Consider the following 19,250-nt stretch of genomic DNA (forward strand, 5'->3'; position numbering starts at 1 on the left):
ATTTTCTCTTATACTTTTAAAAAAAATCTATCACGGTTTCCAACACCTCTTGAACTTCCTACTAGCTTTATTTTGCATTGATTCTACTTCTTCTTAATGGCACTCCTCCTTTGACCTTAACTTTGATTACTTTGAATAGCCCTTTCAGTTAAAAGTTTTGTAGCCTTTTAATAGACTTCTTTGTTTGGAATGAGCATTACATCTCTCTCTAGATGAGTACCAATCACTTGGCATTCCGATCTAAAGTAGCAATTGATAGCACCTAGAATGAAAATGGCAAAGAAGTAGTGTTGTAAGGGTGAGTAACAAGCTACTAAAGGAAGTGGAGTGGATGTGATGGATGGGGTGTCTTTGAAGTGTACTTAAATAAAAAATATTTGTACTATTTTCTTTGGAAAATTGTCTAATCTAACCATGAAAGTGATGGGTGATGAAACACCCCCCTGCAGTGCCAATGTGATGAAGTACAAGGATGATCAATCATCAAAGGGTAATAAGTTCAAGGACATTTGAAAATCCTCAAACTTCTCATGTGGTAATGCTTTGGTGAAAATGTTTGCAACATTTTCTTGTGTGGGTACATACATCAAGCTAATCTCTCATGCATAGCATCTCTCTCTGACATAATGGTAATGCACCTCAATGTTTTTCATGTGAGCAGAAAGAATGGATGTAGGACCGTCAAGGGTTCAAACGTGCAGTCTTGACAATTTGTTTGCTTATCATGCTACTGATATGGTTGAAGATGATAACAATCACACAAGATGATGAAGATGATGACGAGCTCATGCAATGCGGGCAAATTGATTGTGTCAATGAAGATAAGCAAAATACGATGCCGATGATGAGACTCATATTGGTGAGAGTAAACTAGTCAATTAGCAAGGTGCTCTTGTCAATGATAGATGATAGTGACAAAGCACACTTTTGACTTTTGTGAGACGATAACAAGAGTACTTAGATTGATGGTTTGACAAGTGACTAGCTATATATGTAATACAAAGTAGTAATTTCTATGTTTTAAGGTTCCAAAATTTTGGCCCTTTGGCCTTTTTCACATGTTGCATTAAAATTCAAGGTGATAGACTTGTTGAGCAAGCCCAAGGGTGTCCTTCCCTTGAGGTGCCTTGAATTGTGATGTAGGGGAATAGGCTAGGGGTTTAATAGTAAAGCCCATTTGGCACCTCTAACTTAAGAACCCCTAAGTGTAGTGATCATGCATGCATTGAAAGAAAAATTGGAGCATTAAATCTCTTTTCTTTTCTTTGAATTCTATGTGTGTGTCAATGAGTGGATGCAATGTTTGAATAAGCCAAGTCTCACTCATTAATTGCTCTTTAAGTACTATTAATTGCATCTAAATGGGAGATTGCATCTAGATGCTTTTGATTTATCTTGATCTTTCTTCTTTAGTACCTCCTTCTTAGATTCTATGGGCTTTCTTTTCTCTTCTGAGATGCACTATTTGTGTTTATCATGGACTCCTACACCCTTCAAGTTGGACTGCATATGGTCTTAGCTAGTTGTGACGGATTGTATTGCACAATCATTCCAATCACTAGGTCCTCCATCAAACAGTTCGAAATCCTATTCACATGGGCATTGCGGCACATACTAGAGAACATAGTATGGAACACTTAAGCCTTGAGTTCAGATCCTCCTCTTGTATAGTTGGAGAGTCTATATATTAGGAATCAAGGAGCTAGAGATTAGATCTCAAGGGTTGAGATTCAAGGTATTGAAGGGCTCTTTCTTCTTCTAACTTCCTAGGGTATAAATACCCTTAAGCTTTAGGCTCATGGATGATGTGATGGATTGCTTCAAGGCTTATGCACTTCAAGGTAATGACTCGAGGATAGTAAGGTATCTAGAACAAAGATTTTTCCCTTGAGATATTGAGAATAAGGCTTGTCTCATAAGGTGTTGGAGGTGCAATTCGGGACAAGTAGGATATTGTTAATGTTGGATCATGACTCAAATATTTGGAGTGTTTTTCTCAAGATATTGAAGGTTCTTGTTTAGGATCTAAGAGGTACACAAGGATGGAGTGTTACAACCCATACAACCCAAAAAAGAAGCCCAAGTTGGGAATGGAAGATGGCCCCAGGCGAGAAGTGCACAATAACAAGTGCACCGAATATTCTAGCAAAGAAAGCATAGGGCACAATGTAATTCATTTTGTCAAAGAGTGCCAAGCTCCCTCTTGTACAAATTGTAAACGTAGAAGGGTATGGGCAAAAGAACAGTGAAAGAGGAAAGACATGAGGAAAGAAGACCTTGGCTAAAACGATTGGTCACATAAAAAAGGGGATGGGTGCCCAAAGGGATGAGAGCATATATAAAAGTCAAAAAGTGAATAGAGAAACTCATTCTTGGTGTGTGGCTAAAGTGGCTTTTTTCTTCTCTTCCTCTCTTCTCCTTACTTGTGCTTGTGCTTGTGTTTGAGAGAGAGTGTGAGGGAGTGAGTGTGTGAGGGTGAGGGACCATGCTGGACAAGCTCTCCATCTTCTCTGCTCTTCTTCTCTTCTATTCTCTTCTCTTGTCTCATGGTGTGGCTATGGAGGATGGAGCTTAAAGGTAGAGGCTTGAGCTCGCATCTCGTATCATGAAGTGATCGAAGTGCTTGATTGAGGAGGCTACTCATTTGGGCATCAAGGTAAGCTCACTACACTTGTAGGATTGAGAGCGCACATGGCTAGGTGATAGATAGTCATTAGTTTCTCACTCGAAATGCTTGAAGCAATAAGCTATCCATGGGTCTTGGTGGTCAAGCGTGAGCTCCCACTTCATTTTGGTTCCGTTTTGCCAGGACCAATGGATTCAAGTTTGAGCACTTGCATGCTTCAAATCGAGTGTTGAAGTAGGGTTTCATCCCGAACTGGTGCTTGATGCAGGTAGGAGATTTGGGGAGTTTAATCTTCTAAGCAAGTAAGTATTTTGAGTTTTTAATGATGAGTAAGCAAGTAGATTAATTCATTTCAGTACTTGAGCTATGATTTTTGTTGCATTTAGAGTAGGATAGGACCAAGAAATCAAGGCAAATCAACTTAGGGTTGTTGTTGTAAACAGGCCCATAACACGGCAAACACAAGGGAAAAAAGGAGTTGGAATCCATTGATAAGGCAAGAGCATGAATGGGGCAACACTCGGCCACTAGATCAAGGGGGGAGAGAGAGAGAGAGAGAGAGAGAGAGAGAGAGAGAGAGAGAGAGAGAGAGAGAGAGAGAGAGAGAGAGAGAGAGAGAGAGAGAGAGAGAGAGAGAGAGAGAGAGAGAGAGAGAGAGAGAGAGAGAGAGAGAGAGAAGAAAGAAAGAAGAAAGTTATATTAACGTCTACAACAGGCCAAGTTGGCCTATGAGACCAAAATGTTGCATACAAAATGTCTGGGAGGTTTCAAAAGTCCCAGTGAAGCTAACATTTATGCTATGTTGAACTAAATTGAGTAGGTACAAAATGATATCTAGACTAGGTACAATCTAGAGGTACTCCCAGTGCGGTGTGGAATTGCTCCTGGGGTGTTCATCCTAGGATGTCCCGCATGGGTCGGTCTAGCATGGAGAGACTAAAGCGGTGGGGCAGGGCCCTCTGATGGCGGCGTAGTATCCCTTGTATCTTCGACATGTGTCTTCTGCGGGGACGGGGGCCGGCAGGGCGTGGGCATTGGGCTTTGCCTCTCCCTGTGGCTATTTCTAAGGTAGTCCCCCAGGGTTGGGAGGCCGGTTGGGCTGGTGGGGGCTCGGTGGTGGGGAGGGTAGCTGGTATTTGGTAGAATTTGTTGAGTGTGCATTGGTTGGTGGCTCCTTGTCTTTGCTCCGTGGTTCGTAGGAGGTGGTCTCTGTGGTGTCGTATTTCCAGTAGAAAGAGCCCCAGGCATCTCTGGTCTTTGAATTCCATCACCTTGGAGAGTGGTTCGAATCCTTCACTGAATAGGCAGTGGAAGCGTCCCTGGATTTCGTAGTACCCTGGGCATCTATAGATATAGTGTTCCTCTGTCTCTGGCTCGAGATGGTAGAGCTGACAGATTCGGTCTTCTGGGGGGGGTTGGCCCCGTATCTGCCCGTTTCGACCCGTAGTTGGTGTGAGGATGTAGGATCTGTCCGATGGCACTTCTGACCCCGTGAGACAGGTATGTGTCCATGTAGCTTGGGTAGGTGATGAAGCCATCCGGGGAGATGTGCAGGAAGTGCTCTCGGTAGAAAGCCTTCTTGGTTCCTAGTTTCGACGTGGGGGTCACCCATGTCCTAGCTGTGTCTGTTTGGATGATATCCATTCTGATGATGCGATTCACCTCCTCTCGGCTGAGCTCTAGGTGTGGGCAGTCTAGGCTGTATTGTAGTGGGGGGAGGTGGTCCATGTGCAGGCCATGGAGCCGTAGCCAGGTCTCTGTTCGGGCATACCAGCACTCAGTGTCCCCTTGTGTTGCTAGCTGTTTGGATGACTTCATGGCGAGTCTGGGGTATCGGTGCCGGGGCAGGTCCCATATTCGACGCAAGAAGGTCATGGTCTGGAAGAGGGCCTTAGCCATGAGAGGCGGTGCCCCCAGCTTTGCGCGGATGATCTTGTGTGGTACGGAGGGCTTGCTTCGGATCATCTGTGAGATCATAAGTATTAAGGGTCTCCCCATCTGCTCCCATCCCTCATAGGTGGCCTCCTCCTTAGGCAGTGGGCTGATACTGTGGGGCCCTCCACGTGTGGTAGAGACTGGACCCCCATATGGGAGCCCCGTACATGAGGGTTGGTGTGACCAAGGTGTCAAAAAGCCAGAGCTTTGTCCGAGGTTCCTGGAACTGTATGCGGGCACATTGGTTCTCCATTGACCCGAGGGCTACATAGCCTCGGGTTAGTCTATCTTCTGCGGCTTTTCTCATGGTAAATCTCGGTCCAGAGAATGTAATCCCTAGATAGACATATCTTGGGACCACGTCCACGGTCTCTCCGCTGTATGTGAAGGGGGGTACCGACCGTTGGAGCCATTGGGTTGACGTGTTGAACACCATGACCTTGGTTTTCCCTAGGTTCACAGTTAGGTCTTTGTCTTGGCAGAAGTCTTGTAGTGTGTCCAATTGGCGCTATAGCCCTTCGGGTGTGCTGGAGATGAGAACTATGTCGTCCGCGTATAGTAAGATGGGTATCAGTGTCCCTCCCAGGCTCGATCCCTCCTCGCCCAATCTATCTATGTACTCTGGGATCTCATCAATGTAGAGGCCAAATAGTGTGGGTGAGAGTGGGCATCCTTGCTTGACTCCGATGGTGCTGGTTATCTCCTTTGACAGCCCTCCTGGTGCTCGAACTCGGCCCGTTACCGATTCGTATAGTGCCAGTATCCCCCATGGCATTTCGGTTTGGTACCTGCAGTTCCTGTAGTCTCTACATGAGCCTCGCTTGTGGGATTGTGTCGAAGGCCTTGCAGAAGTCCACAAAGTAGTAGTACACCTGTCTTCCATGTGCTCTGTCCTCCTCTATGATGGCTCTCAGTGTGAGGATATGGTCAAGGGTGCAGAGCCCCCTCCCAAACCTTGCTTGTCCTGCCGCCCGATGTTGGTGTTGCTCTGCCCACTTGCTCAGCTCGTGGTCCAGTATGGATCCATAGAGCTTGGCTAGTACATGGCCAACCATGACTGTTCGGTAGTTCGTGGGAACCATGGGGTCTCCGGCCTTCAGGATGGGTATTATGGTGTTGGCTGACCAGCTAGTAGGGAAGCCTTCGCATAGGGCTCTATTGAACATGTGTGCTAGGAGAGGTGCCCGTATGTCTCTGGCATGGGTCAAATGCTCTGCTACCAAGCCTTCGTGGTCTTGGGCATGGCCATTTTGGAGTCTATCAATGGCGTCCCGAACCCGCCCCGTGCTGAAGAATGTGGATGATCCAGGTCTGCTCCCTGGGGGCCGGGGTAGCTGGGGCTACTTGGGTACTTGGTATAGTGAGGTTGCATATGCATGCCAAGTGTCCGGGGAGGTGATGGGCATCTGGGCTCGGGGTTCCTAAAACGCCTTCCATGCCTCTTTGCTATCCTGTCCTAAGAATAGCTGGTAGAATTCGTGTTCCACTTTGGAGAGGTAGGCTCATTTCTTCCGTCGCACTAGACGACGGAAGATCAAGCGTGCCTATTTATGCGTGTGTACTCCTCGTGCTTCGTCCTATTGAAGACGGAGCCAGGTTTCCCTGCACTCTGCGTCGTACCAACTATTCTGTGGGACATTCTTGTTCAGAGGGGTGGAGTGGGGGGATGTGTGGGGGAAGTATTCGGCACAGCCGAGGTGTGTAGTGTGTCTGCCAACTGTGCTGTGACCTCCTCCAGGGGTGCGCGGGGGTCCATTTCCTGCAGGCTCCAATAGAGATGGTCGGAGTATGCGCTCACAGTTAGCCTAGTAAAGTGGTACCTGGGGAATCTTGGGGGGTTGCTTGCTGGGGGGGTTAGGTCATTGTTAACCCCAACACGAAGAAAGCAAAAGAAAGCGAAAAAGACGCAGGGCAAAGGCAGAAAAAAGGTAGCCTGACTTAAGAAAGAAGAGGAAAAAAGACCAAAAGCGCAAGGGCAACCTCAAAAGTCCAAGGCAAATGTCGAAGGGGAAAGACGCATTTTAAAATGGAAAAGGCGCACCCTGAAATTGTGTAAAAGAGCGCCAGGCTCTCACCCGTGCAATTTGTAAATGTAGACAGACGGTGGAAAGGAAGCTAGAAGGATAGACGGACAATGAGAAAAGGGGCCTAGGCTAATGGCCGGCCATGTAAAAAAAGGGGATGACCGTCCATGGAAATTAGGGCATGTATATAAAGTTAAAAAGTAAATGAGAAGAGCATCCTCGTGTGTGGCAGACAGCGTCTTCTTCTTCTCCTCCTGTTTCTCACCTTCGTGCCTCCTTGCTTGTGCTTGTGAGAGGGACTGAGAGCGTGAGAGCGTGTGAGGGAGTGATCGTGGGAGGGTAAGGGACCTTGGAGAAGAAGCTCTCCATTCTTCCTCTTCATCTTCTCCTCCTCTCTTCTCTCCTCTGGTCTTGAACGTGGCTATGGAGGATGAAGCTCATGGGAGAGGGATTGAGGTTGCTTGAGCTCGCCTCAAGGATCGTGGAGCTGCAGGGGTGCAAGAGAGAGGAAGGTACTCGATCGAGCATCAAGGTAAGCTCACTACACCCACACGGTAGGCGTTGCGCGACGGCTATGTGAGAGGTAGCCATGGCTGCTCAGTTCGAAACACTTGAGTAATAAGTGGTCCGTAGGTCTCGGGGTAGAGCTCGAAGAGTTCCCACATTTTGGTTCCATTGCCGGGACAAACGGATTCGAGCTTTAAGCGCCGCGCGCATCAGATTGAGCATGGAAGTAGGGTTTGCAGCCTGAACCAGTGCTCGAGATAACTAGGAGACTTAGGAGGTTTTAATCTGAGGAACATGTAAGTATTTGGGTTTGTTGGAAGCATTAGATTAGGACTACTGTTCTGCATTTTTGTTTTTCATATTGGCTGTACTAGATGGAGGTTAGATTAGGGTAAAACCAGAGAAAACATCACCTAAAGTGCGTAGAATTCCTCGGAACATACAGCCCAGACCAAGAAGGTGGTATTGTAACAGTGGGCCGAGGAGAGGGTGCAAAGCAAGTACAAGTCCGGTTGGATCCAGCCTTAGTGGAGAAGGCTTTGGGATTGGTACCAAGGACAGAAAGGAAACAAAAAAGGGATGTTTATGCCATGCTGAAAATGAAGAAGGAAGAGGTGCTCACGAATGATGGCATAAGCATCCAGGACATCCCTGACACAGAAGCCAGGTTGCAGGCCAAGTTGGTACATGTGCTCTTCTCTAGCCAGCGTTACAATTCCTTAATGCATCAAATTAGCGTACCAGTGCTAGAGAATGTAGCAGCCCATACCCTAGACGAACTAGATTGGAATGGGTACATGCGGGAAACGATTGATCAAGCGGCCAAAGCGCTAGCCCCGGCTTCTAAAGTTACGGAAAGGAAGAAAGCCTCCTCCAAAGCCTCCTTCATTGGGTATGGAGGAGTCTTGACTGCACTCATCCAGGAGGCAGTAAAGGAAGCACAAGAGGCGGAAGAGGGAGAAGGAGAAATGCCAGAGAGGTCGCCTCCTCACCAGGACAAAGACAGGTCCACCAACAAAACTGAAACAGAAGAAGAAGGGGAGGGACAGACTAGCAAAAAGACAATAAGGAAAACCAAGAAGAAGACGATGCAGAGGAAGAAGAAGAATGACAAAGGCAGGAAGAAGGAGAGAGAAGACTTGGAAAGGGCGAAGAAAGAATCCCTGAAAGAAGCAAAGGAGAGAGAGAGGACAAAGAGACAGGAGGAGGATGATCCATGCCCAACGCCTCAAGATCTACGGATCGCTTATTGATTCCACAAGCCTAAAGACCTTCAACTCAAAGATGAAGACCTTCGGCTCAAAGACAAGGATCTTCAATCAAAGCCACGGATTTTCAAGGCAAACAATGTTCGGGGGGTTTCTCCAGAATAAATCCCTCCAATACCATCCTCCTAAGGGATTGCTTATTGCTTCAAGCATTTCTGATACTCGAAGGACGACCGGCTACATAAGGGGCGCCACAACAGTGTGAAAGATACCACTTATCTTCATGGAACTTAAAGCACGCCGGAATCTCTCCTGGTCATCGTCCTTAAACTCCATCACCTATCATCTCCCAACCACCTTGAAAGCAGTGTCATCCACCTACCTGTTCTGCCTAGCAGCCGACCTAACTAGCCACTACGTCCCATCGCAGTGCCCGGCACTTGGCTAGGAGGGGGATAATGTTACCATGTTTCCTGCAGCATAGAGGAGCAGAAAATGGGAAAAAAAAAGGGAAATAGCAAAAAAGGCGCAGGATAAAAGCAGAAAAAGGTGCTTTGACCGGTAACCAGTCCCTGAAAAATTTAAATGTTCGGGCACGACCCTCAGAAGGCCTCGGTGTCGCCCTGAGACAACAAAAGAGTAAAAGGGCGCACCATTAAAATGTGGGAGCGCCCCCGAATCTTTGTAAAAGAGTGCTAGGCTCACTCTTGTGCAAAGTGTACGCGTTAGTTGGGGATAGGATAAATTAGGATGGTGGGAAATGGGAAAAAGGGCCTAGGCTACGGCCGGCCATGTAAAAGAGGGAAAAGGGGATGACCACCCAAAAATGATTTAGGGCTTTGTATATAAAGTTGAAAAGTGAATGAGAAGCTCATTCTTTGGTGTGTGGCAAAAAGAGTCCTCTTCTTCCTCTCTTCTTCTCTCCTTCTTGCTTGTGTGTGCTCTTGAGAGAGGGAGTGTGAGAGTGTGAGGGAGTGAGTGTGTGTGGGAGTGAGGGATCAAGAGGGTGAAGCTCTTCACCATCTCCTCTTCTCTTCTTCTCTTCTCTTCTCTTCTCTTCTCTTGTGCGCGCGACTATGGAGGATGGAGCTTGGAGATGGAGGAGGCTTGAGAATGCTTGAGCTAGCATCAAGAATCTGGAGCTATCGGAGTGCAAGAGAGAGGAGGGTACTCGATCAAGCATCAAGGTAAGCTCACTACACTCATAGGATCAGCAGCGCGTCGGCTAGGTGAGAGAGCCATTAGAGCTTGCTTGGAATGCTTGAAACAATAAGCGGTCCGTGGGTCTTGGCAGTTGAGCGAAAGCTCCCACAACTCTGATAACCTACTTGTACGCTTGATGAACGTCAAGCAGAAAGAGAAGGAGGACATTTGTGACTACGTGACCCACGTACGGAGTCTCTTTAAGAGAATCCCTACTGGAGAGCGACCAACTGAAAGAGTAGTATTGACTGTATTCATCAGTGGGATTTAGAACGAGGAGCCATACAAGGCTTTGGCAGGCAACTCGAGCTTGCAGCGGGATTTGCTAGCCAGGGTCTTTGAGGAGGCCATCCGAGTGGACGATCAGCTTAAGAAGCGGAGCTCCAGGAGCACATACATAGAAGAGACCGCTTTGCAAAGCTCGGAGAGGCTGTCAGCCTCGAGTGAGCGATCGGCACCACCAGCCCAGGATAAGGGGAAAAAACGAATCAAGACTTGGCTGATGTTAGAATGGAACTAGCCAAGTTGCAAGAAATGTTGAGATGACCAATGCGTCTAGACATCCAATGCGTGTACTGTGGCGGAAACCTTACTAGCCGAGTGTCAAGACCCTAGGTCACGACCTTGCGCTAACTGCGGTAGGTTCGGACATGATGTCGCGCATTGTAGACTGCCAAGGAGACTTCCGTACTCACAACCATACGGCCAACCTTTCCTCGTGAGCAGGCCACAGCCATTCTTCGTAAGGGGAGCCCCATTGGCCCTTCCCGCACCCAATGACGTTAAGCCGGCCGTTCCCAGGATGGAAATAAATCCTACAGGCATTCCTAGGCCGCCTGGTCCGTACGTAACCCAACCACCAAGTGACTCTCCTGTCCACTATGTGGAAGAACCAAATGAGGAGGAAGCCTACACATGCCCTTATGTTTCGCAGGACGACGAGGGCAACGTTATTCTCATGGACTATCGACCAGTCCCGGTGATGGTGCTGGGAAGAGGACGAGATAAGGGCCTAGGAGGGCAGGCACATGACCCAATTACCTGTTGGACCTGTGGCCACCCAGGTCATGTCTCGTCGCGCTGCCCTGAGAGGGAGCAACAAAACAGAGATAAGACCGACCAAAGGTGCGCTGAGTGCGGAATCACTCATCTTTTCGTTGATTGCCCAAGGAGGAAGCCGTCACCTGGTTCAGCCAATGAGCCGTCTGTCCCATTGGGGCTGTTTGGTGTCGAGAACCACGATGGGGAGGCCACGCCTATCCCACTGCGGGTCATGACCCGTGCCAAATGAAGCAGGCTGGCATCTCTCTGCCAGGACCTAGCAATCTAGATGCAGCCTCGATAGGGAAGAAGAGCCGTGGATAGCGGAAGAGGAAGTCAAAATCTAAAATCGCACTAAAGATTGAGAGTGTTACAACTCTGCCCACTGGAAAGAAGGTCTTTGAAGCAGAAGCAGAGACATCAGCCCCTAAGACGGCCGAAAAGGGGAGTGCTAAGGTAGGGCAGTACCCGCAACCAAAGCGACAACTAGAAGCCATAGAGAAGGTGAGGGAATGGGTAAAGGAAGCCCAAGAATAGTTAAAGGATGCTGAGCCCATCATGGAGGATGGGATCGATGACCTCTCTAGCATAAGTACGCCGACCTCACTCCCACAGCCCAAGTCTGTTCAAATTCATAGAGGCAGATAGATGTCACACAGAGTGAAGCAGCATGCTTCCTCTCACACACTTCATTATTCATTCAACACTGTATAGTGAAAGTACAACCTAAGGTCATAAGACCATTCACACCAGTAGTGGCACCGACTTATTTAATGTACCTAACTACTATGGCTAGACTAGCTGTGTCCAGCTCATGTCGGTCAACACATATAAATGAGCTTGATATTCTAACACTCCCCCTCAAGCTCAAGACAGCATCTGAACTCCAAGCAGCTGTCTAAAACCACAGAACTTATCTTTACCCAAGGACTTGGTAAAGATATCCGCCACCTGTTCATCTGTCTTTACATGCATAAGATCAACGTGTCCTGCGAGAACCATCTCTCTGATGAAATGGTAGTGTACCTTTATGTGTTTCGCCCTGGCATGATAAACTGGATTCATAGCCAGGTGTACACTACTCAGATTATCACATAGTAGCTTCACTGGAGCATCTACCTGTATGTCCAAATCAGCCATAAGCTTGAGCAGCCATGAAATCTCGCATGCTGCCAATGCAGCACCCCTGTACTCTGCCTCAGTACTCGATAAAGCAACCGTAGGTTGCTTCTTACTGCTCCAACTAATCATGCCGCTACCAAATCCAAATGCATATCCACTTGTAGATCTGCGGTTATATGAGCAACCTACCCAATCCGCATCTGTGTATCCAATCAATGTCAAGGGCTTATCTCTGACATAGAACAGCCCATAGTCTACAGTGGACTTAACATACCTCATGATGCGTCTAACTGCATCCAAGTGCGGCTTCCTTGGCTTCTGCATAAACTGGCTTATCAGCCCTACAGCATAGCTCAAGCCAGGCCTAGTGATGGTCAAGTAAATCAAGCTGCCAACCAACTGCCTGTACATAGTCACATCCTCTACTTCAGCCCCAGTGTTCATGTCCAGCTTGACATTTTGATCAAGAGGTGTATCCAACGGTTTGCATTCAGCCATGCCATACTTCTTAAGCATTTCCATGGCATAGTGCTTCTGCATCAGCCCCATAAACCATTTTCAGCTGGTACAACCTCAATACCCAAGAAATACCTCAGATCTCCTAGATCTTTCATGTCAAATTCAGATTTCAGCATCTTCATTGCCTTCTGAATTCCCATGTCATCATCTCCAGTAATTATCAAGTCATCAACATATATGACCAGCACTACCAAGCCACTGTCAGTCTTCTTTGTAAAGAGGCTGTGATCAGCCCTGCCAACAGCAAAACCAAGACTCTGCAACAAGTAGCTGCTGATCCTAGCATGCCAGGCTCTCGGAGCCTGCTTCAGCCCATACGGTGCCTTTTTCAGCCTGCACACATAATGCTGAAAATCAGGGTGAACATACCCTTCTGGCTGATCCATGTAAACATCCTCTGCTAAGTCACCATTGAGGAAGGCATTTTTCACATCCATCTGCTACAATTTCCAGCCTTTAGCAGCAGCCAAAGCAATCACAGTACGGATAGTTGCCATCTTGGCAACAGGGTTGAATGTTTCATCATAGTCAAGCCCATACTGTTGGGCATATCCCTTTGCGACCAGCCTTGCCTTATACCTTTCCACACTGTCGTCAGATTTGCATTTGATCTTATAGATCCATTTACAGCCAATGGTCTTTTTCCCTTCAGGCAAAGGTACCAAATCCCATGTCTTATTTTCAGCCAAAGCATGCATTTCTGTATCCATGGCTGTGCACCAGTTCTCATCTTTCACAGCTTCAGCATATGTACCTGGTTCTTTAATCTCCATTACTTTTGTCATGTAAGCATAATGCTTTGCAGAGTAGCCACTGTATGTCAACCTGTCAACAGGGTATCTGACCCTCTGTGATCGTCTAAGCTGTGGTGCACTACTCGATTCCCCTCTTTCATGAGGCGGAATATACCTACTCTGCCTTGTGCCAGGCATATAGACAGTCGGAATACCAAGTTCGCTGTCCAGAGTATCAGCAGACTCATAGCCAGAAGTCATTCTGCCAGGTGTCATCATACCAGATGCATCCTCAGTAGCTTTTTCTTTTCCTTTGCTGTCCAAGACATCATGTCTCCCCCTCACTGACATACTGGTGTCAGTGGATGGTGAGCTCCTCAATCTCCCTGTCCATGGGGATACTGTCTGACTGCTAGGTCCTGTCATAGCAGTGCTCTGCTGCAAATCAACTGTAGAGACATGAGTGGAAGGCATATCGGATGGCACTGCAACTGGTGAGACATACCAAGAGCCCATCTCATCAAAGATGACATCCCTGCTCACCAAAGTCTCCCTGGTAGAGGGGTCATAGCATTTATATGCCTTCTTCTCCTGCGAATACCCAATGAAAACACACTTATGCACTTTTGGATCCAGCTTTTTCCTTTTCTCATCTGGAATATGCACATAAGCAAGACAGCCAAAGACTTTCATATGACCTATATCAGGCTTGTAGCCATACAGCCTCTCAAAAAGCGTCATATCATGAATACCTGCAGTGGGAGTCCTGTTCAGAATGTATACAGCTGTCGTAATAGCCTCTGCCCAATAATAAAGTGGCATATGTTTTTCATTCATCATGGCCCTAGCAACCTCCATCAGAACCCCGTTCTTTCTTTCAGCTACTCCGTTCTGCTGCGGAGTGTAGCTGCAGGTTAGCTGCCTACGAATGCCATTTTCAGCCAAGAAATCAGCAAATTCATTTGATACATACTCCCCACCACTGTCGGATCTCAAGCAAGAGATGTAGCATTCAAATTCCTTCTCAACCTGTGCTTTGAACTGCTGAAAAACAGCAAAGACCTCATCTTTTGTTTTCAATATGGAAAGCCAGGTATAGTGACTGTAGTCGTCAATGAAAGATACATAATATCTAGAACCTCCCATAGAGGCATTATGAGCTGGTCCCCAAACATCAGAGTGCACTAACTGCAAAGGACGTGTACTCTGCCTTACATGCCTGACAAAGGGCAATCGAGACTGCTTACCAAACTGGCAAGCCTCATATACATGACCAATATCTGAATATCGGAATTTGGGTAAACCTGTAACCAGCTGTTTCTTCTGCATAGTTTGCAGCCTTTGCAAATTGACATGCCCCACTCTCTTGTGCCATATTTCCAAATCCCTAACAGTGCCAGAACCATGAGCAAACATAGCTGAATTCAGCTCTGGCAAAGAAGCATCAAGAGTAAACATTCTGCCGTTCCTGTGACCACGAGCTATCAACTTGCAGCCATTGCCAAACTCTTCAATAAAGCAACCATGCTTATTGAATCTAACCTGCAAGTTCTGCTCCGTCATCTGACCAACAGACAATAATTTCTTCGTAATTGAAGGGACATGCAAGACATCATGCAGATTTTTCTTCCTGCCATCATGAATCACCAGAGGCACTTTGCCTTTATGCTCAATGCTATGTTGCGTGTCATCACCTGTGCATACATAGCCATGCTTTTCAGTCACCATATCAGTGAACCAATCACGGTGAGGGGTCATGTGATTCGATGCCCCTGAGTCAATGTACCACACTGCATCATCAGATGATTTTTCAGCAGCCTTATCTTTGACATATTGCATGGCAAACAGTCTATCACCAGAGTCATCTGCCTGACTGGACGTAGCATAGTGTCCATGCTGTTTACCCTTCTGATTCCCCTGCTTCTTCTAGCACTCCTTTGCAATATGCCCATACTTGCCACAGTAATGACAATCCTTGTCTTTGTTTGGATTGTCTGACTGACACTGCTGCTGCCATGAGCCTCTACCATGGGAGTTAGATCTCCCCCTGCCTCGAAAATTTCCATGACCTCTTGCATTTGATGACTGCTGATTTTGAGTGCCATAGGATGCATTCTGCTGGCCTCCTCTGCCAGATCCATAACCCCTGCCATGGCTGCCACGGCCGCATTGATTCGAGTAAAAAACTGCATCCTTATTCTTTGAACCGCTTGACCCTGTAGCTAAGCCAAGCTTCACTTCTTCATGAATCAATAATGCAACCAACTCATTAAAGTCAGGCATTTCAGCCCTCACAAACATTGAAGTGTCAAAAGACTTGTATTCAGGACCCAATCCATTTAAGGTCACTGCAACCATATCTTCATCTTCAACCTGTGAACCAACAGATGCCAACTGATCTGCTATGGTCTTAACTTCCGTGACATAATCCTATATGGATCTGCTCTTCCGGTCCATGTTGTTGAATTTCTGCTTCAACTGTATCTTCCTGGCACTTGTGGTTGTGCCATAGTATTTGACCAATATGTTCCATGCATCTGCTGGGCTCTTACAGTTCATGATCTGCATCACCATAGCATCCGAGATACATAATGATAGCCAATGTAAAACTCTGCGAGCTCTTTCCGTCCAAGCTCGATGCGCTCGTCTTTGATCAGCTGTAGGATTCCTTTCTGGAAGTTCAGGTTCAGCCTCAACACCTATCACTAAGTCCCAGTATCCTTTCCCAATTAGGAAGTTCTCCATTCGAAACTTCCAGATGGCATAATTATTGCTATCAAGCTCTCCCCCACAATCTGGGTTATGTTGTCCGTTCTATCAGCATTTGCCATTTTATAGACACTGCATGACTACCTGCAAGCCAATAAGAAAACTTGTCCGACTTCAGCTCGGAACTGTTTATGACAGTTTTCTGCACTAAATTGCAGAAAAAAACCAGAGTATTTCAGCCTACTGGCACCCCAAAACAACCCACAAACAAGTGGTCTCAACTGTAGATATCACTGTCAATACATAAGCTATGTGTTTGCTTCAGCTTGAGCTTTGGTAAACTCACTGCCAGGGTAAATACATGTAGTCTGAAAACTGTAAACTGTAAATAATTAGCAGCACTTTCAAGTCCAAAACTGAGTGGTAATCATGTCACACATGTCCCAAAACCTCCCAGATAGCTGCTAGTACACTTGGCAGTCATGACATGAGCATAGAGTCACAGAGCAGTGCATAACCAGCACATACAAGTGTCAACAAATTCAGTTCCAGGTTGCAGTCAACCAAAGTTCAGCATATCAAGTTCCAATCAGCCCCAAACTGTCTTCCAATCATGTCATACATCTACTTCGTAATGACAAGGTCAATACATAAGCATCTGGGTATACATAGGCAACCTGTTTTCACTGACCAAAGCATAAAACTTCATGAACCATTTGTACTTGACCAAGACAATATGTCTACATTTACTTCAGCACCAGACTTCAGTTTTCAATGATGCTCATTGCATGTTTCAAGCCTCCATACATCCAGCATGTATATGACAGCTCTCATAGGTGATAGAGCTCTAAAAATGACCTGTATTGCATCAGTAGTATCCAATGCTTGTCACTGACAGTATATGACAGTTTTCAGCAGTGAAACAGTTCTTAGATCTGAATATTTTAATGAGAAAATTCAGCTCAAGTACTTCACATCAAGTACATATGACTTCTTGACTTGTGTTGTCTGCAGTGCAATCTTCCCAACATATTAGGGAGCTTCAAATGCTCTTCAGGATCAAAACAGTGATGTAAATCACTGTATTCAGCAGTGTACATTCAGTTTCAAACTTGTATACCTGCATAACAGTCTATGCCTCATCACCCAAGCTTCCATTGACATGTCAGACCTTCAAGGTCACACCCCAGGGTCAGCATACACTTCATAGAGCATGTATAAGATGCTTAATGCCTCGTTTTGAAGCTGGAGGACCTGAATCTGGACCTGGCGCAATAGCGCAGACTGGCAGGGGGGGCAGCACAACTCACGATCTTGTTAATCATGACAATGAAGCACTCCAAGGTGCTCAACACATCCCTCTCAAGGCTACAAACAAGCCTTTGATAATGCCTTTGATCATTGAGCATACAACCATACACTGCATACCTTCCATTGTTCAATGGCTTCAACCTGTTTGAAGAAGAATGACCTTTCCTCTGACTTCAGCTCCTGCAAGTCCAATGCCACACTCCCAGGCACTCAGTCTTTGCCGATTCATGGCTCCGATACCATGTTCAAATTCATAGAGGCAGATAGATGTCAGATAGACTGAAGCAGCATGCTTCCTCTCACACACTTCATTATTCATTCAACACTGTATAGTGAAAGTACAACCTAAGGTCATAAGACCATTCATACCAGTTAGTGGCACTGACTTATTTAATGTACCTAACTACTATGGCTAGACTAGCTGTGTCCAGTTCATGTCGGTCAACACACATAAATGAGCTTGATATTCTAACAAAGTCAAGGGGAGCAACTGCACCACAAGAGGTGCCGTTAAGGCCAAGCCTCAACACTGCTACAGGGCCACGGTTTAGTCACGGCCACTGGTCAGGACAAACCAGGTTAAGAGAGAGATGAACATCCAATGATCTCCTAACCACACTAGTGACTACCCCTGTAACACTCAGTCTAGGAGAGCTGCTTAGGCAGCACCCCACCCTATGGCAGGACCTTAAGCTGTGGGTTGAAGGGACATAAGAGGAGGTTACAACAGATCCTCAGGACCATGAGGCAGAAACGCAAATACCAAGTTTGACACTGCACATTGCGCCTAAGTCCTTGCATATCAATGACTTTTGGGAAGGCTCCGAGATGCATGCAGTCTTGCCAGTTTTAGCCCTAGGTGACACAACGAGGAAGGGAATCATAGATACGGGGGCCGGGGTTAGCATGCTTAGCTACGCAGTGCTTCAGACTTAGGGAAACCCACCTGTTGAGACTGCTAGGTTTAATGTCACACTAGCAAACGGTATGAGAGTTAAGCCATCTGGGGTGCTTAAGAATTGGCCAGTGAAGATCGTAGGTGTTCAGTTCTTCGTTGACTTTATAGTCATGAAGGGAGTGGACTATGACATCCTATTAGGCCGCCCCTGGATGCACAACGCTAGGGTCATCGAAGATTGGGGAAACGGCTTAATCTTCCTTGGCAATAGGACGGACGCCGTGAAAGTAGAGATGGACACCTGGAAGACCTCATTTGTCGACTTAGATGCAATCTCTACTATGCTTAAGGGCAATACTCAAGCCAAGAAGCCCTACGGGCCCTTGACCAGGTATGTCCCATGCCCAGAGGACGAGTGGGATTGGATGCATGTCCTTGCTACAATCGACTTGCCGTTCTCTGATCATGAAGCATATTAGCAGGCCATCAAAACAATTGGTAAGGCTAACGACACACCTTCCGTGCTGTTAGGAAGCCTTCAAGGGGAGCCGAAGCCCGTCAACTCCCATGTTCCAACCAACAAAAGGGAACTCCAGGAGGTACTGGGGTATCTATTGGACAAGCTAGCTAACAATCGAGCCGAAAATGTCAAACCACTCCAGGATCTCCTAAATGAATCCAAGTGGCAATGGACCAGAGTGCACGACTTAAACCTTATGTATAACTGGGCCCTGGTGCCTAATCAACGACCGAGGAAAGACCGAGTCCTAGGAGATGACAAGTAGTCTGATGAAGGAAATTCGAGCGACGAATACGAAGACTGCCAGTCCTTCAGCGATGAAAGTGATGGAGAGGTAGATACCGTGGAATACGACACGGAAGGACAAGAAATAGAGCAAATACGGGCAGACTCCAAGCTGCATAGAAGGAGTGTATTTCGGAGGGAACGAGGAGTCATGAGTGAGGAATGTGACCGTGCCTGGTTGGAACACGTAGAGCCATAAACCTCGAACAAGCGGGACTAGCTCAGCTAGGAATGGCGTCGGTATTGAGAACTGAATCACCATTTGAACTGCGCCCACTAGGAGAAACCACCTCTTCTAGCGAAGAGGGGGGATTCAACTCTGAATTAGAGGTTATCTCGGAGAGTGATCGAGAGATCCCTAGGCCGCCCACAACCAAATGCACTAAGGGGGACCTACCGATCCACCTAAGGCGCAGGCGATTGAGAAAGGAGAAGGAAAAACAACCCAGGGAGGATCGAATGGAAGAACAGTGGAAGCCGCAAGACCTCCCTAAACGATTCACAGAATTCAAAAAGAGGGATAGGGTAGTAGTGATGTTAGGTGCCAAACGTCAAGCACAAACAAGTAAACCAATCGAGGGACGAGCCAGGGTCAAGGAGGTGGACCT

At 46.8% G+C, this 19,250-nt stretch overlaps 1 protein-coding gene across 1 annotated transcript in view; it reads right to left on the reverse strand.

Moving 5' to 3' along the window:
• Window positions 1-4,997, reverse strand: part of LOC148022296 (uncharacterized) — a 9,796-nt gene extending 4,799 nt beyond the window's left edge. Inside the window, exons 1-2 of the mRNA XM_087696832.1 lie at window positions 4,683-4,997; window positions 4,289-4,627 (exon numbers count right to left, since the gene is read on the reverse strand). Coding sequence (XP_087552958.1) covers window positions 4,289-4,627; window positions 4,683-4,997 — 654 coding nt within the window. The remainder of the gene's footprint in view (window positions 1-4,288; window positions 4,628-4,682) is intronic.
• Window positions 4,998-19,250: the final 14,253 nt, after the last annotated feature.

Source organism: Lygodium microphyllum, chromosome 17, assembly GCF_053477565.2.
Source record: "Lygodium microphyllum isolate KBCC chromosome 17, Lygodium_microphyllum_v1.1.10, whole genome shotgun sequence".
NCBI lineage: Eukaryota > Viridiplantae > Streptophyta > Polypodiopsida > Schizaeales > Lygodiaceae > Lygodium > Lygodium microphyllum.